Here is a 23,726-nt window from a genome sequence, read left to right as displayed (position 1 = left end):
TGATTTCTGAGAGATCATGTGACACTAAGACTGTATTTTCACAGCGAACACTGTATTTTCACAGTGTGCTCTCACTGTATATTGCACAATCTGGAAAATGCAGAAGGCCATCCAGATATTCCAAGCATACAGAAAATGTGCTAACTCTGCACAGTGTATATACTGCAGAAATGTTACATGCATGGACTGCTTTTCCAGTCAATACCATACTGTTTGCGGACTTTCAGTCATGTCTCTCTCTTTCTCATCAAAATATTGGAAGTTTCACCAATATTTAACATGGGACTAAGCATAACAGAAAGAGTTGTGTGTGCTTTGAAAAGAGATTCAGACTGCTGAGAGCCATTTCATGTAGTTAAGAGCCTGTCTGTACTGCAGTCTTGCATAAAGTTATTTTCTTTGTGAATGATAGAGCAAAACTCGTTTTTATCCCAATTCTCAGATCACCAATCCAAATGACATGTAATCAGTTACTACCCAGCTCTGGTCATGCCTGCGTTTAAATACGCGATGAGTTCTCCTAAATTATTGTTTCTTGTGTGCACGGATCAGAACTCACTCTCCAAACTGCGATGATTGACAGCATGGTAACCATAGCAGCGTTCTGACATCTTGCCATTTGTTATCTGCTATTTTTAATCAAAGTAATTTTACAGCGATCAAAGACTCGTTATGTTCGGTGATTTGAACTAAATCACCATAATGCATTAACAGAGCCATTGTGTTTTGTTTATGTTTGGAAGGCTGCTTTGCAGAGTGCACACTTGAAGGGTTGCCATGTCCACTTACTATAAGTAACACTTGTTAAGCGTCTTTAGGCTTGTTTGGGTTCGGCTCATAAAGCTATCCAGTTTATGGAGTTAATAAAGTAGGCAGGTGCAGGTCGCTGTTTTTTGGTATGTGGCTTATTTCCAAGATAACACGTTTGGATTTAAGATTTGATTTCTTGCACCGCACATACAGAAAAGACACAAATCTGATATATGTTCAAATTCGTCAATAACAAGAAGGTTTTACTCCTGTGAATTACTGCAGTATGTGTGAATAGAACAGGATTAAGCTCTAAAAGGTGAATTAACAACCAAATTGAGCTGTTCAACCTAACACAGTTGAAGTGTTTTAGCTTTGGCCCAAACCACAGGGGACGCTATAGCAGGTATTAGCATAAACTCATATTCCTCCACACTCAGTTGTCCATTGTAGATTAACTACTCTCATAATGTACATAGAAACTGTTTGGACAGGCTTTACTATCTGTCTGGGTGACAGAATCCCCCCTCGGGGTTTAATAAAATATGTCTTTCTATTGAAACGAGATGTCCTGCAAGTCCCTGAAGAAATTATGCTTGAAATATATATCCATTCAATTATTTCCACTGTGTATGTGTGTGAATAGGTAAAATATATGCAACTGAGAAAGTGTTATATCTTGTCTGCCTTTTATAATCAGAATTTAAATCAGCCCAGTGATTTAATGTGAATTATTACGAAATGTTTCTGCAGTAACTTCGTTTGGTCCAGAAAATGAAAAGCTCTATTTTGTATGATCATTTTCCTGGTTAATCAGAATCTGATTTCTACTTTATTCTGTTTTCAAGCAGCATCCAAACAGAGGGATCAGCGTGAGACCACATTTTCTCTTTAATGTTCTGTAGAAACAGCTTTTGAGTCTGGTGGTGTTTCATAATAGACATAAAGTTTGAGTTATGAAAAAGGGAGGAAGAAAGATGAAGGACAGATCGAGGAATATGAGGAAGGTGTTAGTATGGTGCACTTGTATGTTCAAAAATGCAGTTTGTCGACAATGTAAAAAGAAAAAGTACATGAATTCAAAACTTCCTATTTCCCTCTACAATGTCATAGCCATGTCTTTTGTCAATAAGTGACATATATTCTCAAACAAATAAATTTTTCACATTGGATATGTCATAATATTCTCAGTTCACTTTAGTATAAAGGTAGAGTCTTTGAGGAGGGACAAGGTAGAGGTGGGGAAAGTGCTATTACCCCTGTCCAGAAGGGGGCTCTGTGACTTTTTCATTGATAATTTAACTCTCAGCTTTAGGATCCCAATACAGACATGTGTTTGATGGCTCAACAGCAGCAGGGGTCAGAGATGGTGGTTCTGTAAAACAATTAGTAGAGGCTTCCACGAGGCTCAGCGGAAAATAAGGGCAGTGAGACACACCAATAAGCAAAGAGTGATGATGAAACAAGGTGCCAAGAGGGGCGCTGCCCTGCTGTTCACTCTTTGCACGCCACTAGGGGGACCCACAGAAGTCCGTGGGATGCATTTGTTCTTTCGTCTCGGTTTTGACGGGTCCGATTCCTTGTTGGCTAACTCCTTTAGGGTATACACCTCATTCTGAGCATTTCCCTTGCGGCTTCGATGCCTTGTGCAGTTCCTGTTGCGTCCCGATTTGGGTGGTCGAGGGAGCGGCAATGGGGAGGTGGGGTAGTATTGATCTTGATGTGGCAGGTGAGGATGATGATGATGATGATTGCGCGATCGATGATGATGATCTTTCTTCAGCGACACCCCCACATCCCCCTGACTGGATTTGCTCTGGTGGAGCGACTCCGAGCCCGTACAGGAAGGCAGCTCTTCTTTTGTCAACCGTTTCAGATCCTTGCCCGCCAGCTCCGGTGGAGCCACGCATATTAACGAGGAGGTGGAGCCACGGAAGCGCCGCAGCCAATCCCAGAGTGGCACGGCCTTGCAGTCACACTCCCAAGGGTTGTCGTTGAGACGCAGGTACTCCAGTGCCGGCAGCTGAGCCAAGCTTTCAGCTGGAAGTTCAGGTAAGGAGTTGTTAAACAGGTAGAGAGTCGTCAGGCGGCGCAGGTCATGGAAAGCTTGTTTGTGTATCCACTGGAGTCGGTTTTGATGGAGCAGTAAACGATCGAGGACCCCCAGGCCACGGAAAGTGTTCTGGTGGAGGCTCCACAGCCGATTTCCATGCAGAAATAAATGGCTCAGATTCAGAAGATCAATGAACATGTCATCCTCAAGAAACTCCAGCTGGTTGTTCTGTAGAACAGCAAGTAAACAGCAACAGTCAGTAACAAGCACTGAAAAAAGAAGTCACACATATGAATATCCAAAGTGACAGTGTTATTGTTTTTGTCTTTTAATGAAATGTCTAGGCAAATTTAGTCAATATTTCATCATGTTGTGTGGATTAATTTTAGCCCATTTTACTCTGAATGATCATTTCACTACAAAACAGCTCAAATAACAATGAATGAGAAAACATCGACAAAACTGTAAAAACATTGTTGGTGTATTGGTAATATCTCACAGTATATTAGTTTTTCTAATCATAATTTCAACAGTATTACTTATTAATAATTTTTTATAATTTAAAATGGTTTAATTTAATGATGTTTTTGTCTTGTTTTTTTTATTGTCTGAGAAATAATGAAAAAATTGTTGTTGATGAGATTAAAGCTGCAAAACATATTCGAGGAAAGAACCCAATCAAATCACGTGAATGCTTCTGTGTCCTTTTCATAAAGATAATTCAAAGATGAATCATAAAATTGGAAGACCTTGGATATTCATACTGGACCATATTAGATATTAGATTTTCCCTTGTCGTCTGTACTTCTTCTATAAGAATCTTTTCAAAAATCCAACATGCCTTTAGTAACTTGTGTTCTCTGGACACAATGTACTGAAGGTAAATATATTTATACACCATTTGTGAACTTCTAACCTTTGCACTGGTATTGATAATAAATAGAAATGCGTGACGGTGCAGTATTTGCACAGATTGGCATGAGAGCAATTAATATTATGCGTATTTGTTTTATTTAATTGTTTATTAGAAATATGAAAGTCATTTGCATATGCCAAACTACCATTTGGTCAGTTTGGTCTGCTGTTCTTGACACATTTTGCTTTGATAATAGAATAGAATTAAGAAAATAAAAATATTTATTTCTGATATATTAAGCAATTAAAAAAAGTATATGTGTGTATATATATATATACAGTGGGTACGGAAAGTATTCAGACCCCCTTAAATTTTTCACTCTTTGTTATATTGCAGCCATTTGCTAAAATCATTTAAGTAAATTTTTTTTTCCTCATTAATGTACACACAGCACCCCATATTGACAGAAAAACACAGAATTGTTGACATTTTTGCAGATTTATTAAAAAAGAAAAACTGAAATATCACATGGTCCTAAGTATTCAGACCCTTTGCTGTGACACTCATATATTTAACGCACATGTCAAGATTCATTTTGGATTATGTTTTAGTATTTGATCCTGTTACTGCGCTATGATCTTTTTCAGTTTCACCACAATATCCATAATCTTGAATATATGAATAGCCTTATGAAACCTCATGAAAGGTCAGAAACACTTAACCTTAAACATAAATCAAATTCCAAGAGTTGTGTGTCCGTAATGTTCTTTTCACCTGAAGAGTATGTTTCCTTTTTGACATTTTCATTAGAAGGAAATATTGTCTCTGGTCATCGTTTTAGTGCAGCACTTTTTGCTGCCAATGCTGATATTGAATATTTTGAGCAGATCTTATCTGGATTTATTTGGCAAGTCAGATGATTCCTAAGCAACAGTCTTAAAAAAAAAAGATATCCATTCAAGAAGAGCATTTTTGCTTTCTTTAAAATGGTATTGTATCCAGTCAGATTTTCTAAAGTGTCAGCACAACCATTCCAAGCCAAGCGTCTTATAAATTCACACTCAATTTGGCTGAGGAGGACCTAAATATGATATATTTACACAGCACGTCAGACCTAGCAGAACGGACACATTAATAACACTGAAAACTCAGGAATCATTCATCTTTTATATATGTTCTTTGTTACTATATGTACTATAGTAGCACATTATAAATAATGCCATCAGCTATTGCTTGTTATTGTTTTGCATGTACTGTATATGAGGGACACAAATGGCACCTGACCTGTTTGTCAAATCACCCAGATCTATTTTTCCAAATGTTGGCAAAACTTTGAGAATATAACACCCACCTGTAAATAGAGATACTGCAGGTTGTGCAGCCCCTCAAACAAGCCAGCAGGCAGAGTGATTAGGCCACAGTGGTAGAGGTGCAGAGCATGGAGTCGGGTCAGGCCCTGAAAAGTGTCAGAAGCCAGAGAGCGGAGGTGTTTGTTGTCCCCCAGATCGAGCTCCTCCAGGCGGGTGAAGCCCATGAATGTGGAGGGCTGGATGTATGAGATATTGTTGGAGTAGAGCCAAAGCATGACTGTGGTGGGGCTGAAATGGCCCTGTAGCAGACGCTGGATCTTGTTGTTTTGCAGAAAGACGCGCTCGCTCTGGGCCGGGATTTCCTCTGGAACCACCAGGAAGTTGTGAGCCTGGCAGCTCACCGTGCTGGGAGAGTCGTAGCAGATGCAGTGACGGGGACACGCCTGGGTCAACTCTAAACCACACAGCACCAGGAGAAACTCCAGACCACAGCCTACGGAAAGACAGGTAAGGAAAATAACATGTAATCATTGCAAGTTTCAATGGTAAAAAAAAATGCTTTGGAACATTATGAATCCTCAGAGTGGTTTATGCTGGTTTGTGCTGTTCCAGCTGATGGACCTTCAGCAAATCTCAGCTGGTTGATTTTGCTATTTGAGATAAAGAAGGCTGATGGGGAGAGCAGCATTACAAAACACAACATACTGGTACCAGCATACATTTTACATTGTAGTAATATTTCACAATATTATTATAATAATATAATACACTTTTGCTGCTATTGAGGTAGGATATGGGTAAGGTTAAGGACCGGTTTGGTGGTATGGGTAGGATTAAGGGTGGGTTAAGGTGTAAGGGATGGGTCAACAGTGTAATTATAAATGCAATTACAGAAATTAATTACAGATGTAATTACATGCAGGTATTTTTAAAATATAAGTACAATGTAAAAACATATGTACACAATAAGTGCTGTACCAAATGATTAATTTAAATGTAAGTACATGGTAGTTAAGGCCACTTAATATAAAGTGGGACCTTTTTTTTAACTAGTGGGTGCAGGGCACTATAGTTCATTTATGTAAGTGAGGATAGCAAAATAAAATAAACTGTGACATATTATACCCAAAAATTCTTCATACAGTGGACTACCAGTAAAATTTATCAATTTGGGACCATAAATTATTCAGACACTTTGACCATGGCCATGTTTTGCTTAATTGTCATATGACATTATCAAAATGAATTTGTTCTGACACAGTTTAACACTGAGTTCGTGTCATATTTTATTACCATTTTCTAAACTATAGTGAATAAACTGTGATAATGAAATGTTGAAGGTGTCTGAATAAATTTTGGTTTGACTGTAAATGCAGCCTTGGTGAGCATAAGAGTCTTCTTTCAAAAACATTTAAAAAAAATCATAATGATTTCAAACTTTTGACCAGTGTAGTATAATAACTGTAGCGTCTGGACCAATCAAACACACAATATATATTTTGTTAGCTAGATTTAACAAATACTCTGTAACACCCCTCAGTTAAAATGTGGCACAGTGATTATAAATGTCATTAAAATGTCACTTTCAAGTCTGTTGACCCCTGGTCCAACTTTATATGTAATTGTACACCTTGCCGGTGAAAAGCAGCAGTACGAAAGGAAAAATAATCATAAAGAATGTGATGTTTATAAAGATACAATTGAAATCCAGCCAAAAGGACATGAGAATGTGATATTTATATAGATGCAATCTCTGCCTCCATCCATCGCCATCTCTGAATATACCCGACCCACGAGGCGATACTTTAAAAGCGGAAAATCAATGTTAAAGGTTACAGAGGGAAAAAATGCATGTACACATGAGTTTTATTGTGTATGTGTGTGCATGCAACAGATCAGAATGAAAAGAAAGAACACGCATGTCTGAGGGAAGAAAGGAAAGGAATGAGAATAAATGATAAACCCATGAAGATGAGGTTGCGATTAAGGGCGCTGTTGTATAAGTGAACGTTAGTGGCTCAGCATTGATTCGCCTCCGATGTCGAATTGAAATGGAAATGAGAGAGGGGGGGCTTTAGAGGTGCACCGCAGTGGGAAGGGTTTCGAGGAAGAGATGGAACATTTGAGTAATTTCGGATGCACAAGAACTAAAAGGATCAGTTCGCTAAGAGAAACGGAGAGAGATTGATATTGACAGAGACAGTGAACTTGTGCAGAGAGCTGAGTGATGTGGTGTAGTACAGGGTGTTCTGACACTGATATGAAACATTACCATGCTCTCACACATTCAGCAGCAGGAAGCGTGACAGGATACTGTTGCTTATAGCACGGGTAGTGTTAAAAAGACAGTTCACCCAAAAATGAAAATGTACTCATCCTCAAGTTGCTCCAAATCTGTGTGACTTAATTTAGTTAAAGTGTTATAAGGTATAATCCAAACCAACCAGGTGTTTGAGGGAGTGAATCACAACATTACAAACTTTGATTTGAAAATTGGACAAAATAGAAGACTGTGTACTTAACAGATTTAGTGAAGAAATTCCCATTGTGAATGGGATAATCAAATTAAAAATGTTGGTGAAATAGAAATCTATTCATTTGAAGTCGGTGAGAGTACCTATAGAAACAATATAGTTTACGTTTATTGTAAAATATGCATATGTCTTACAAATATTTTAAGTGTTTTGATGGAGTAGGAAGACCGATTTGATTGGTGGAGTAGGAAGACCAATTTGATTGGTGGAATTTTCTGTACAGCATCATGGGTAACGTAGTTTTAAAATGTTGTTTCATAATGTTGTTTTTCACCTGGAATTCCACTGTTGAACACAGCTTTTAAAAATAAATTGAATTAATTTTCTTCCAAGTACCATACCATAAAAGTACCATAAAATCATCATAAAAGTGGTTCATATAATTTGAGCGCAATAATTACAGTCTTCTGACGCCAAACAAAGTCGCTGACTCATAATCGTCTCCTCCAGTGGGCTATTAACCAGAGAACTCAAAAATTAGATCAGTGCTGTGAACTGAATTGACCAATTCATTGTGAGCAATCAAAAGAATGATTCATTCGGACATCCTTATCTGTTCTCTCATTAATGCATCAAGGAGAACTAGGGTGGATGTCAAGATTTTTAGAGAATAATTACATAATTTTGTTTATTAGTAATTAATTGTATAATTATTCCAAGTCTTCTGAATCCATATAATTCGTAATGACCACATTTATGATACTTTTATGCTGCTTTTTTTGTAATTTTTATAGCTTGAAAGCCTCAGTCACCCTTTATTGTAACTGCATGGAAAAGTGCAACCAACTTAATTGTTCATGATTGTCCTTTTGTGTTCAACAGAAGAAAGTAAGTAATACAACTCTGGAATGACATAAAGGTGAGTAAATGATGAATGTTTTCATTTTTGTGGGTGAACTATTCTTGTTTAGAAGCGCTAGAACCACTTAGAACAGTCGTCAGGTCATTATATTCCAATTACGTGCGTTTAGAAATGCCTCGACATACACAATTGTGTTTATTTAAGATTACATTGATCTCCTCGGTATACACACAATTGACGGATGACCTTTTCCAACCAAGCTTTGTTTCAAACAGCACCCGATGTCTAATACAGCATGAAATCGCACGCAGCTTCGGATGACACATGTAATCCTTTGCATTTACTGTTTGCATTTCTGTTTGACAGCGGACTTTTTCTCTCCCAAACATTCACTTTGCTTTATCTTTATTACAGCAGTCCAACAACGTCAACAAAATTACACTCTTTGGCCAGTGAAATGAAGTGTATTCTTCTGAAAATGAATGCTGAATACACAGCTCTATTGCTAGCGGTATGAATTGAATTTGTCTGATGGGGTTCTCTTTATTTGATTATGAAAATGGACTCAAGTCAAACAGCGTGTATTACCATGCTGTATTGCACCTGAATAACTCTTCTAGACAGTGTGTCTCTTTATCTCTTTCATTGCCATTCTATCTGCCTCATGTGCACGCACACACACACACACGCCACATAATGCACAGGAAGGGCCGGCAAGCATGAATGCAGTCGTTTAGGAGCTTTAGATTACTAACGCTTTAATAAAAGGTTAAAGCACATCTTCTTTTTCCCCCAAAGCTGCACTTGCAAATGAAAATGTATTTGAGTATCAGTTCTGCAGGTTAAGAAAGGTTAAACAGGCCTGATTAAGGACCGCCTGACATCTTAGCACCTACTGGCGAGAACTAGCATCCATTAAATATTGGAAAGATTTCAAACTATTTTAATTTAACCCTTTGGGCAAAGATCATTATTTTACTTGTAAGATTGGACTGATTTTCTGACAGCTGGTAGTTTAGTGTGATTTGTGATGAAAATCACTTGATAATATCACCTGAACATTTTTTCTGAATATTATTATATTTAAATTATATGTTAAATACACCGAGTTAAAAAAATTAGGGTAAGAAAGATTTTTATTTTTTTTTTAAGAAATTGAAAATTTTTATTTACTGTTCAACACTGATAATAAGAAATGTTTCTTGAGCACCAAATCAGCATATTAGAATGATTTCTGATCATGTGACACTGAAGACTAAAGTGAAGATTTAAAATTGCATTTTAAAATATATAAAAATAGATTTTTTTTTTAATTGTAGTATATATTACAGTATTATAAATTATACAATATTCAAACAAATGCAGCCTTGGTGAGCATTAAAGACTTAAAAAAAATTAGCATACTTGGCCTGCTAGCTTAGCCTATATTCTATGCAAATGTTCTATTATGCCGTTTTTTATGTTTTAATTACACATTTTAATGTCTCAAACATATGTCAGTGTTTCCGAGCATGTTAAATACATCCATATTTCACATCGAATACCACTAATCCACCCTTTAATAACTCCATGAGTTCATTTATCCCTTGTTCTTTAATGATCATGTAACTCCCTTTCTCTCTCTCATGCCTTTTTGGCTGGATTTCAATTAGTTTCAAATGTTATCAGGATATTTTAACTGTCAGCGCAGTTAATTATGTGATTGTGTGCACTTGTGTATTTGTTTATTGTCCGTTGACTTAAATATGCACATGACAAACCGGACACAAATCTTTAGCCCTTTTTATGTATCCATTGTCCTTTGTTCTCATTTTTCATTCTCTCCTCCATAATGACCCTCTTTGATTTTCTCTCTTATCACATAACAGAGGCTGCAGAAATCCCTCCACGTTCTGGGAGATGGAGAAAAACCTTCCAGTCACCTCTCGCTCTGTTCCCATTCTCATTTTTCCCCCTCTGTCGCTCACATTTGGATTATAACTCTGGTAGATAACAAGTGCATTAAATATATTATAATGTCTCTTCTCATTAGAATAGATCCAGCCACCGGGGCCTCTACCAGTTGGGCCCCAGCCATCAAAGTCACTGAGAATGTTTCCTTTTATTTCCACTGAGGATATTTCCAGTCACAGTTAAAATATTGTGTTCATGTAAGCTCAGCAAGTAGGTTCATGTGGAGAAAGCTCAACATGATTTAAACACGTCAAGTTCTGCATTTTGAACGTCCCTTGCTTGTTCATTTAATAAATATTTTGATTAATCTGATTATGCATTCAGATACTACAAGTAGTGTATAGTATAAAGGAGCACTATAGGTACACTGGAAAATTTCACAGACAAAAAAAGGTTCATTGTCAGTAGTGTAGCATTGTATAAAGCACTTTACACTCATTACAAATAAATAAAGAAGTCACTTTCAAACCAAATAGCTTTCTGTTAGTCAGCACAGTGAATTTATATGACCGAACTTTTTTGCCCTCATGCGAAAATTCTGAATGTACAGATTCCTATTGAAATGGATCTTCAGTGGAACAGATTTGGAGAAATTTAGCATTTCATCACTTGCTCACCAATGGATGCTCTGCAGTGAATGGGTGCTGCCAGAATGAGAGTCCAAACAGCTGATAAAAACAAATAAACATACAATAATCCACAGGTAACCAACACGACTCCAGTCGATCAGTTAACATCTTTTGAAGTGAAAAGCTGTGTAAAACAAACCCTTCATTAAGATGTTTGTAACTTCAAACCTTTGCTTCTGGACAAAATGAGTCCATAATCCATAATAATGCTTCTTCCAGTGAAAATGTCCATCCCCTGTCCTCTCACATCAAAATCCACCAACATACTTGTTTAGAAACATTTTGGATTCTTTTCTTTGCACATTTCGCTCCTGATTCAGATTAGACAAATTTTTCACTGGAGAAAGTAATATTATGGATTATGGAGTCCTTTTTGAAGTAAAAAGAACACACAACTTTCCACATACTGTGATGCTTTTTATCAGCTGTTTGGACTCTCATTCTGACGGCACCCATTCACTGCAAAGGATCCATTGGTGAACAAGTGATGTAATGCTAAATTTGCTTCGATGAAAAAACAAACTCATCAACAAATTTTCTTTTTTTTATGGATTAACTATTCCTTTAACACATTTTACAATGTATGAGTCTGAATTCCAAATTTACATGGTCCAAAATTAATGTAGAAAATGGCTGCTATAAACATGATTAACGCAAGAACTTGCATTTGTGGTTTCAGCTGAGTTGGTATTGTGCATCTGTCATTATGGATGTTATACATCAAACGACATTGTGTTTTTTTTTACCCTGCAGGAGGCTGGTGTAACAGAAGCTGCGCAAGAAAGAACATGCGAGTGGGTGTGTAGGCAGCGGTGACAGTCTGAATAAACGGCGTGGGGAGAGTGGACACACACGTGCTGGGGTAATGCTGTGCAGAATGACAAAGAGAAAAGATCCACACAGAGATCAAAGACTACAGACTAGCAGAGAATGAAGACCGCAAGATTGAAATATCACAATAGTGAGGATCTGTTTGTGTTTGTGGGCTGTACGGCACAAGGAGGTCTATAATAACTGGAGGAAGCAGTCCACTAGAATTCCCATTTATCTTAATGGCTGTTTCTCAGCTGGTGTGTGTGATTTAAATTCTGTTAATTTGAATCTTTGCTTATGGGAACTTAGCAGAGATGTTTTTGAGCCAATCTCCTATGTTGTAGTTGTCATGGGAATGTTGTAGTTACAGCTTTTAGCCAGCAGGGGTAAACTGGGCCATGCTAACCAGCCAAACCCTGACCTCTTGTTGCGGTTCCTTCTCAGTAATGATTACATAAACATCTCTGGACTCTGCCAGACCTGTCTAACATAATTGATTAAAGAATGAGAATGAGTTTCTGTCTGTGTGCCAGCACGTATTATTGTCTGTCAAAATGTCCATGTCCCTCCATTTAAAGCTGGACTATTTTTGTCTGTCTGTCTGACTCTATCTCTCACACACAGTCTATCTGAGCGACACGATAAAACAAGATCGCTCCTATTACAGTCAGCAGAACTGTGCAAAAGTGCATTATTGATTTTTGATGACAGATAGCTTTGTTGATTATAATGGGAGCCATTGAGTTTTGCCATGTTGCGATGCACAGCTGCTGGTAGGGTGCAAGATACTGTTTTTCTTTTCTTCCACATTTATAGTACTAGACGCTTGAGAAAGCTATGGTGGAACGTTTTATGGAAAGGGCTGTATGAGATGCATTTTAAAGGTGTAAAAAGATCATGAAATGAAGCGGGGAAACTGTAACTTGGATTCCCAAAGCACAAATTCTATATTTTGACAATCAGTTAAAATTTTTAATACATTGGTTGACTGGATTACAATAAGAAATTTGTTTACAAATACACTACCATTCAAAAGATTTGATTTAAAATATTGTTTTTGAAAGTCCCTTATGCTTACCAAGGCTGCATTTATTTGATCAAAAATATATTAAAAACAGTAATAATTGTTAAATATTATTATAATTTAAAAGAACTGTTTTTTTGTTGTTGTTTTTTTGTAATATATATTAAAATATAATTTATTCCTGTGATGGCAAAGCTGAATTTTCAGCAGCCATTCCTCCAGTCACAGGATCCTTCAGAAATCATTTTAATATGCTGATTTGCTGCTCAAGAAACATTTCTTATTATTATCAATGTTGAAAGCAGTTGTAATGCTTAGTACTTTTTTGGAAACCATGATACTTTTTTTTTCTTCAGGATTATTTGATTAATAGAAAGTTTGAAAGAGCAGCATTCATTTGAAATGGAAATAATTTGGTACAAAGCTGTACCAATGGAATAATAATATTTTTAATTTACATGGTAAATTAATGTTTGTCTAATCTCACCTGTAGCACCAAAGTAAGCCAGGATCGACACTAATGCCCCCTCAAAAAAACAACAACAACAACCTGGAAACTGTTGTTAGATAGTATTTGATATTGTTGGTCTAGTTATAAGGAACATAAAATGCCACACAATAGCAGATGTACTGTAGAAGCAAATTTTAAATGAAAGTAACTGAGGTTGTATTATTATGAGTTGTATTTGGGATCTGCTTCCTCCCTGTGCGACACAGCTGATGTCTTGTTGCAGAGAGACTAATTGAAAGCCTGGTGCCGGGGACGTGTTAGTGACCCTCAGCGCTCCTCTGTCAGTACGTGTCTTTCCGTCCTTTCAGCAGTGAGACATATAAAACATAAAGGCTCCTTTAATTTTTTTTTCATGTCTGAGTGAATAGACGAGCAGCTGTGTGCCGCTGCAGATGGACAGGCTGAGGCGATCGCATGCATATCAATGACAGCGCTTATGAGCACTGACTGTCTGTCTTAATGAGAGGCAATACTGAACCTCGCTTTCTCTCTCTCTCACATGTGCCTTCTCTCCCTTTGTTCTGGACAAACTCAATTTCCTGCCCCTGTCAGCAGGAAGTGGGATGCTGTCTGTTTCTTTATCAGTGTGTTGTGTTATGTGCTTATGGCAAGTGTTTTAGTAGCATTGCATTGTTTTATCTGCATGCCGAAAAACAAAGCAGGAGTTGCATTGAATGACACATTTGAACTGATTCAAATATAGGCAATCAACAGACTAAAGAAGGTTGTTTTGAAGCGCTTCTTGTGCCGTGATGAAGGGACGTTTTAGAAGGGTACATAGACTAGACTATGACAGTCTAATAAATAGAAACCAATGATATGTTTGTAAGCTTATTTTGGCCATGATATATGAGCAATATCACACGAGTTGCAGTGCGATATGGCTGTATATCAGCACGGCTACGAGTGTGATATTGTATTTTTACAACAGTTTGACGGCACAAGTGTGTAAATAAAAAAGAGACAACAGAGGAGTATCTTTAAAAACCCTCTTTTGTGCAGACCTACTACTTCCGCCAAGGATTCAAATCTCAGTTTGACAGTTTAACAACTGAGTCCAAGCCTCTGTTACTAATTTGAAAACGTCACTTTAGAACTAGTAGCAAAGGAACATTGAGTTGCTTTGTTAAAAGCTTATTGTATTACTGTATTAAAAGCTCACTGTATTATGTGGAGTATAGTACTATGAGAGAGAGAGATGGACTGAGAGAGTGTGATTACCTGCATCTGATACAGCATTCATTCTTACATTTACATTTAGTCATTTTGCAGACGCTTTTATCCAAAGCGACTTACAATTGGGGAATACATAAAGCGATTCTTCTTAAAGAGGCAAACAGACACATTCTTCAGCTCAATCTCATATTCACAATAAAACATTAGTTTGAATGTCCGCTGAGGAAAGCGATATCTTTGTTGTACTGTCCTTTCATCTATTTAGGGTGATTTCCAATGACAGCGCTGCTCAGTGCACTTGTTGGCTGCATCTTCCAAGGTGTTGTTGAAAGTAAAAATAACTTCTTGTTTGCAACCCTGTTTCAGTCTCTTTCAATATAAGTCTTTACTGCTGAATCATTCATTAAAAACAGTCTCTTGTCGCCATATAATTGTGGAATAATGTAACTACAATCACCATCATAAACACACACAATATTCTCAATATTGTATACTATTACATACTATTATTTATATAAAAGATTGTTTATTGAATAATAATATTTAATAAACAACAACAACAGCCATAATAAATGTTGCTAGGCAATTCGGTCAAAAGTACAAAGGCAGCGCTCTAATAGCATTAAAGTTATATAAAATATAACCTTATGAGATTTTGCCCTCAGCCAAAACTATTTGATGTGGAACAAATAATAGTCTAAAGAGACCAAAGACTGCCCGTTAGATTTACCTAAAACAAATTATTACCACATATCTTAAGTCTAAACAACTACATTCTCACTGTATTCAAGTTTATATCAGAATTGTGAATTTATATCTCAATTTTGATGATATATCTCGCATTACTCATATAAATCTCATGAATCTAAAGTTTAATCACAGTACTGGTTCACAGTGCATTTCAGTTCAGACCACTGATTCGGGGTTCTGTGGGAGTCAGTTAAAAACTTTGAACAAATCACTGGCTTGTTAAAAAGAATCAGTTCTTAAGAATCATTTGTCTGTTAAATGGGACCCACTGTGTTTGTTTTTTGAATGCAGGAAACACTGGCATATACACTAATGCCATACAAATGTCACTGGCATACAAATGTACTGTATTAACTAAAGGCCACTGGTGTTTGTGCACAGAATGGGATTATGTGCACACTTCTGGTTATAAATTGCTAGGAACTGGGGAAAAGCCCCGTCTGAACTCTTTACGCACTGACTGGCTTATGCTTAAGTCTTTACAAGCATCGTTCAGACCAGGCATGCAACACACAAATATGCTCGCCCTCACATTCTCATCTATGCCTCATTTAACACAGGAAAATTGATTCAGAGTACAAATAATAAACTCAAAAGCCAATTACGAACAACTTTCAGCATGCAAACACACAAGATTTTATTACATTTTTTGTCACGTAAATCATAAAGAAACAAATGGATGTTTAAACCCCATTTACAACGTATTGTTTTTGTATTGTTAGTTGCTACCTGTTTTTCGTGGGCTGCATAAATGACCATAACTTTCGAAAATCTGATCACAAATGGGGTGTAAAAATAAGAAATTCATTCCATTTTGACAATGAATAAAACAGGACATTCTGGAAGGGAAAGTGTGGTGTGCATGATGCATCATATCATGCACAAGATGATTTATTACCAATGCACAAATCAGAGTATTTCTAGCATGGTTTTCCATGCCTCATTTTTTTGGAACAATATCCCTGTGGGTCATTGCTCACAGTTACTATTAACTCCTCCATCTTGCCTACACTCAACTATCTCACAAGAAATGGATCATATTTCCTCCAGTGCCTTTACTTCTGCTGGTAGCTGTCACTTCACATCACTGTACATGTGCATAGTTAAACTAAACAACACCCACATCTATCAGTGTGAGCATTTTGCAGCAAAAATGTGTCCAGAAGTTTCGTTTTCAATAAGAGTAACCGATTTTCGCTACTCAGTTTAACTTTATGCAAATAAGATGATCTAGAAACTACCAATGGAACTGAAGACATGAGCTGACTCTTGTAAGATACTATATCCATGATGAATGTTCATGTTACTGCAAGCGGTTTCACAATTATATATGATTTATCTCTGCCCACATAGAGCAATCTAATAAAAAAACGCATGGAAAACTGTCAGAAATTGCCGACACTGAGTGAGTTTGATTCATGCATTGATAATCGCTCATCTTGTTCATCATATGATGTATTATTCACAGCTGCGCAAAAACTTTCCCCAGCAGAATGTTCATTTTTAGCAGCAAGAAACCGGATCATCTTTGAATGACATCTGATTTACCAGCAATACATCCCATTTGTGTTAAGATTTACGCCTACTAGCGACCAACCTTCGGTGATAAAATCGGCATCATTGTGAATGGCACATTCATTACGAGGGGAAAGAGACCGAGATTAGCAGGTCTGTGTTATTCTAGCCAATCTAAGGGGTTGCTGCTTTAGTTTTTGTTCTTTCTTTCTTGGAGAGAAGTGAGATAAAAGACAACAAAGAAGCAAGACAGGGCAGAAAAGGCAGAGACAGAGCATAAGAAACAGGAGGAAAACAGAGGCCTTGGTTTGATGAGTGTAATTCCTTTTCATTAGGCCTGTTCATATGGAGACTGAGAAAGAGGAGCCATTGATCCTGCTGTAATGTCTATTCATTAACTTCACAGAGCTGAACACTGCTAATCAGGACAGAGCTCTGTGTGTAGCCTTCATTTATCACTCAGTGTTCGCGCACGCTCGTGCACACAAACACTTTGAATTTATGTTTGTGATGAAAAATTTGCCAGAAACAAGGTCAAACAATAAATCAAAAACTCTCTATTTGTATAAGGGTTGGGTGATATGTTGGATATTTATGATATGATTGACATGGGTTTGGAGACATAAAACTGAGCAGCATTGTGAATATCGTAATGATCATAATGTGCTTTTTGAGCAAGTTTCATACCCCCTCCTTGTGTCGTGACTATGAGAGCATTAAACTATGTTTTAATAGCTTCTCTGATTTAAGCTTTACCAGATAAATAGATTTGAGATATTTAATTTGTTTCCACACTTGGTTTTTGTACCCGTTTAATACATACAAATATGTATATTTATAGTTATATAAATAATTATTTATTATAATTGTGTATTGTTTGAATGCAGTATTTATTATGATTTATTATATTTTATTTTAAAATAATTGTATTTATTATTATTATTATTGTGAAATAATCAGAAATAAAATAAATATTTAGTTTTAGATGTATTTTTCTTCCTTTTGTGCCGATTTAGTGAAAAAACATTTTTAACTGTTTTAATATGCCTTCATTTTCACATTCTTTTTAAAATTAATCTGTTCAAATTTGTATTTATTGAAATTATTTTTATTTATTATAAATAATATGTTATCATTTATTATAATATTATATTATTTAAATAATATATTATAATTATTAAAATGGTATTTATTTTATTAATTAATATTTTATAAAATATTTATTCAGTAAAAATGGTCCTTAATTATTTAACATTCCTTAGGGTTGTTTTTTATTTTTTTCAAATTAATTGGTTTTATTTCTTTAGTTAAAATATTTATATTTATAAATAATAATTTGTTGTTTATAGTAATCTATTATGTAAATAATTATTATTTATTATTTTTCATCAGCTACTTTGTGCTGATTTTGTAAAAAAAAAAAAAAAATCCTTAATTATTTAGCATGTCTTTTTTTGTTTGTTTCACTAGATTTTTACACTAAGTGATTTATCATATACTGTATATGTATTCCATATTATGTATGTGGTTTTCTCAGCTTTATCAACCAGCTTTTTTTCTGTTTTCTATACACCTACAGTATGACTTGTGGTTAAAGTTCATTGTCAAAATAAAAACTACACTTACAAAAGCATAAACTTCTTTTCTGGTTTGGCCCGGCCATGTTTCAGACTGCTGCCTGTCTCTCGTTTTAGCAGGAGGTTTCTGGACCTTTGAGATAGCCACTTATCCCCCCGAATCCTCTGCGTCTCAGGGCAATCCCACCCCACGCCACATGCCAACATCAAAGTCTCACATGCCACTGCATCATGCCAAACACGGCCCCCATATCGGCCAGTCTCCCCATCTCCCTTTATAAAACATTTGGAGAGAATGGATGACAATCCGTTGTTTTTTGTGATAGCTGTAGGGAAGTACGGGAGAGTTAGGGCTCTTGGGAAAAAGCCGTCCTGAATACAGTCCAACAATTCAGCCTGCATGTGCATGGAAGCTCAATTGTGCTCAAACACATATTATTTTGTGTAACTCTCTACATTAAACTTGGGTTGAAGAAACTATAAACATTTAAAAACTATATATATATCATGCACTTCACCTTTCTCCACCCCACGGAATATTCTGGACTGGACCTGATGGTCTTTGTCTCACACTGATTGTTTCACTTGTCTGAGTTGGGGAATGGAAATTCATAAAGAATTTTATGCTGCTGCACCAAGCGGGGAATAAATGTCTTTCCATTCAGCTGGCTAAAAAAGCAGATACGCCAGGGGGAATCATGTAAGTTTGAAAAATGAAGCAGGGACCGAGAAGGTAAATGTCACTGTAGTACATCAAAAGAGGACGGTGAAAAAAGTGTGTAGAGAAAGGAGAAAACGGGAGGAAAGTAACACGACAGGTATATTGTCAAGCCTTATAGTGACTGATAATAAATTATCCTCATGTTTTAAAGGTGACGTGTGTAGTTTCTCAGCCACATGGGATTGAAAAAATCATTTTCAAACGGGTTTCTCAAACAGTCCGCTCTTCTGCCATTGGTTAGACAATCAGATAGCCCCACCCAAAATTCACTTAACTGGTTAAGCCAATATTGCTGATGTCGAACGGGGCAAGGACACAAATAGCAGTGTTTTGCACCACAGTGACAAAGTGTTTACATTTTTGTGGAGAATCGTCCGACGATTGACTTATTTACAGTGTCCTTTGCTTATAAAACTGGCATAAAGCATTTTACCGTCAGATAGCCCCGCCCCTCATTCAAGCCACTGGCTGAACTAATGTTTTACACAATACACCTTTAAAGGGGTCATATGATGTTGCTAAAAAGAACATTATTTTGTGTATTTGGTGTAATGAAATGTGTTTATGCGGTTTAAGGTTCAAAAAACACATTATTTTCCACATACTCTACATTATTGTTTCTCCTCTATGCCCCGCCTTTTCGATTTTTACAAAGCTCATTGGTCTGAAAAGCAAGGTGTGCTCTGATTGGCCAGCTATCCAGTGCGTTGTGATTGGCCGAATACCTCTTCCCGACATGGCAGCAGCAACAATACTGCAGTGAGAATAAAAGTTACGTCTTCTTTCTTTGTGTGAACATTTGGGCGGCGTTATGCAAATCTTCCCACATTGTGACGTAGACATGTGGGGGCGTGCTAGAACGAGCCGTTTTAGGTAGGCATGGTTGAGTCTTAACTTTTATAAAGAATATCTCTTTGGATTTGAGATTTAAGTCTTTGCAACTTTACAGATCTTCTTTATGCACCAAGAGCTTGTAACACTCCAAAGAGAAAGGAAAAATTGAAATCGCATCATATGACCCCTTTAAAACGTCTTGTATGCTATTCCACAATTTTTGCCTGTATAATGTAATTGGGGAATCTATTATTTTTCCCAGTGAAATCCTTTTCACTTGAGATGAAATGAGCTGTTATATACAGCACATCACTAAAACGCATGTCAAACAGTCAGCACTGCATTTATCATCTAAGACACATGAGAAACTCATCTCTCTAAATGATGCCATCTATGGGAATTATTTTCTTGTGTTTATGACAATTGCTACAATTATATTGTAAAGAGCCTGTCGATGGACATCTTCTTCTTCCCAGAACAAATCAGATTTTGACTAAGATGTGACTGGCAACTTTAATGACTTAACTGTGTTTAGGTCAGTGAGTGGTTTTATTGTGTTACTACTGTGTGTGGTTTCTAGGGTATTCTGGTTAGTTACTAGGTGCTTGTTTACTTGCTCAAGTCAAAAGAGTACAGTATCTATGATGAATATGAAGTTAAAAAGAACAGCATTTATTTGAAACCGAAATCTTTTGTAACAAAAGTAACAGGCCAGTTATTGCTGAATAAATGCATTAATTTCCTTCAAATAAAAATCTTACTGACCACAACAATTTAAATAGTAGTATAACACTGTGGATTTTTTTTGTTCATTCTGTTATCTACCAAGTGAAAACTGTCAAAGTTGAATCACTTAAATGAGTAATAGCACACTTTTCCTCAATAAGCCGAGTTAACTGTATCACAATGTGGCAAGACTTACATGTCAATGCTTGAAGCATAAGGTTACAGGTTTGCTCAAATCACTAAGTTCTGTATGAGCTTTAGCAATAGTTATGCCTGTATTAACAAACAGTGCTAATAGTGAACATCTGTCCAGTGCTTGATGGAAAGCCACAGGCACTCTTGTGGAAGTCTCTGTTAGCTGATGGTTGAGCTTTCCAAACACAGTGAATGGTCAATCATACTGTTGTCGGCCCGCCAACCAAATGGACTCTGAAGCTTTCAGGGTTGTGTAATTGGAGTTCTTTATGGCCACATGGAATGACCACAATGGCACATATGGGGGCTCCTTGAGAGACTATGTCACAACTCTCTGGGTAATGAGTGGTTCTCATACTGTCTTCTCCATTTCTGCTTTTTGTGCTCTTTCTTTGACCTTCATCATAACTGTCTTGTAACTGATGAACATCCGTTTAATGTTTGTATGTGAACGGAAGAGATAGAAAACCTTTTTTTTCTCTCTGTGTGAGGCAAAGTGTGTTAATGGACGGAGATGGAGTGCAGTCTGAACACCTGTCTCAAGGTTAATGGTTTGATGTTCTGTAATCTCCTGAATGCTTCGGCACTGTATGTGTACCAGATGATTGATGTGTGTATTGAGGAGACATTGGCCTTATTCAAAAACTCTGAGTGGGGAATGGACTTAGAATGAACTGTCGCTAATAGGTTGTCGTTTTAGCACCCGATTCACTTTAATGGCCTAGCCCCGCATACAAACATTTAGTGCTGAACACAGTTTTTGGCATAATATTTAACCATACCGTTTTCTAATATTTAAAGAGACAGTTCATACCACACAGTTACTCACCCACATGCGGTTCCAATTCTGACTTACTGTGGAACACAAAATAAGATAATTTGATAAATGTCTGTTTTTTTGTTTTTTTTTCCCATACAATGAATGTCATTGGGGTCCAAAGTTGTTCTGGACCCGAATTTCAGTATAAGGCCAAAAACAACTGAAACTGAATTCTGCAGAAAAACATGATGGTAAATGACCATTTTTGGGTGAATTATTCCTTTAATATTTAACTAGCTACCAGGAGAAGTCAGTGACTTTTTTTTTTTTTTTGAAAAAATACTTCTTTTATTCTGCAAGGATGCATTAAATTAATACAGCATTTAAAAGTGGCACTGTTTAGTGAATTTGCCTGAGTGTCTTAAAGGAACATTCATGAAAAGCATTTTTAAATAATCATGTATGCCATTCCACGCAACCCTTTAAAACTTTTCTAATGTCCTTCTCATCAAAAGCTGCGGTGGAATTTAATATCTTTAAATGTTCTGACATCATAATCTAATTCTAAACCAGCTTATGTTATGATCATGTCAGTTCACTCACCCCATTCATCATGTAGTCATTCCTTTCCCTCACGAAAAAAATGCTTTATGGACTAAACTCGCTGCCTCTCCTTTAAACAATGAAAAGAAAACGCTTTGAAATATAATGAATACAGTAATGATTCAGTGATACAGAAAAAAGTCTGCCCACCAGCAAAGCTTAAAAACATTATCTGATTTGCTCTGTAATATGTATATAATCTTTTTATAATCTATTGTGATATGAAGCACTTAATAAATGTTGCTGTGCAGATCCAGAGGCTTTAGATCTAATGGATTTTCAAAATACTCTGTTGTTGTTCAAACTGCTTTATTCTAATCTGTGCTCGATGTTAATCTGATACATAAAAATATCAGTACGAACAGCTGCATTATTCTTTGATACCACAGGACAAATGCACCCGCTGTGATAACACTCAAGTAGATACACATAACAACCAATCAAATGACTAACAAGCACTAGGTTTCCAGGAATACACAAGTGCACTGATACACAGGAATGCATATCAGTGAAGTTTGTGAATAAATGCTGTGTGTTTGTGCATATACTGTGGCCACACACACCTATCTCTTTTCTGTAGCGTGTAGTGCAGACAGATGTGTAGGTGTATGTGAAGATAGAGGCATCCAGCTGTGAAATCGCTCTGACTGGCACTTCCGTATTCATGCCACCATTCTTGATTCCCAGTGGTTTATAGTATCTCTCGCTTGCTCTTTTTTTCTCTCTCTCTCTGCCACTTTTTTTTCTCTCCAACTTTTTTATCTGTAGTTGACGTTTTGTATACTTAAAGTAAATTCTCATACCAACTACCTTTTGTTTTTTATTTCAGTTAAACTTCTCACGTGAATATTTTTGGGAAAAAAGAAATTGACTGCTCTTCAAAGCAAGTCTGTTGAAATATGTTGTGTTTATATGTGTTGTAAAATTGTATTTATTTATTATTTATTTATAATTGTATAATTTATTACAGATGTTTGGGGCTGGTGAGAATTATTTTGTGCATAAGAGCTCTTTTATGCACACCATACAAGGCTGCATTTATTTTGATCAAAAATACAGTAAAAACAGTCATTTTGTTTTTAAAATAGTATTAAAACAAAGTTTTTAAAACTGTTAATTTTTAAAATAACTTGTAAAAGTTTCAAAGTGTAATTGAATGAATGTTCAATTACAATGATTTTTTTAAAAACAGATTTTCAGCATTTAAACATTTGACTTTGGTAAGTTTGTATATATATATATATTTACAGTGGTGTGAAAAAGTGTTGGCCCCCTTCCTGATTTCTTATTTTTTTGCATGTTTGTCACACTTTAATGTTTCAGATCATCAAACAAATTTAAATATTACACAAAGATAATGCAAGTAAATACAAAATGCAGTTTTTAAATGATGCTTTCATTTATTAAGGGAAAAAAGTTGTCCAAACCTACGTGGCCCTATGTGAAAAATTAATTGCCTCCTCCTGTTAAATCATGAAAGAACTATGATTAACCACATTATTTTAGAAAGCTGAGTTAAATTTCACTAGCCACACGCAGGCCTGATTACTGCCAGACCTGTTGAATCAAGAAATCACTTAAATAGAACCTGTCTGACAAAGTGAAGCATGCTTAAATAGCAACACATTATGCCG

General features: G+C 36.3%; 1 protein-coding gene across 1 annotated transcript in view; it reads right to left on the bottom strand.

Annotated features, from left to right (window-relative positions):
* Positions 1-2,143: 2,143 nt before the first annotated feature.
* LOC107578020 (reticulon-4 receptor-like 1) overlaps positions 2,144-23,726 on the bottom strand; it is a 123,532-nt gene continuing 101,949 nt past the window's right edge. Inside the window, exons 2-3 of the mRNA XM_016264031.1 lie at positions 5,011-5,462; positions 2,144-3,031 (exon numbers count right to left, since the gene is read on the bottom strand). Of these exons, the coding sequence (XP_016119517.1) occupies positions 2,159-3,031; positions 5,011-5,462 (1,325 nt within the window). The 3' untranslated portion in view covers positions 2,144-2,158. The remainder of the gene's footprint in view (positions 3,032-5,010; positions 5,463-23,726) is intronic.

This window comes from Sinocyclocheilus grahami, unplaced genomic scaffold (genome assembly GCF_001515645.1).
Source record: "Sinocyclocheilus grahami isolate Dianchi unplaced genomic scaffold, SAMN03320097.WGS_v1.1 scaffold32.1, whole genome shotgun sequence".
NCBI classification, from domain to species: Eukaryota; Metazoa; Chordata; class Actinopteri; order Cypriniformes; family Cyprinidae; genus Sinocyclocheilus; species Sinocyclocheilus grahami.
The sequence above is the reverse complement of the archived record's forward strand: the minus strand, read 5'-3'. Positions and strand labels throughout refer to the sequence as shown.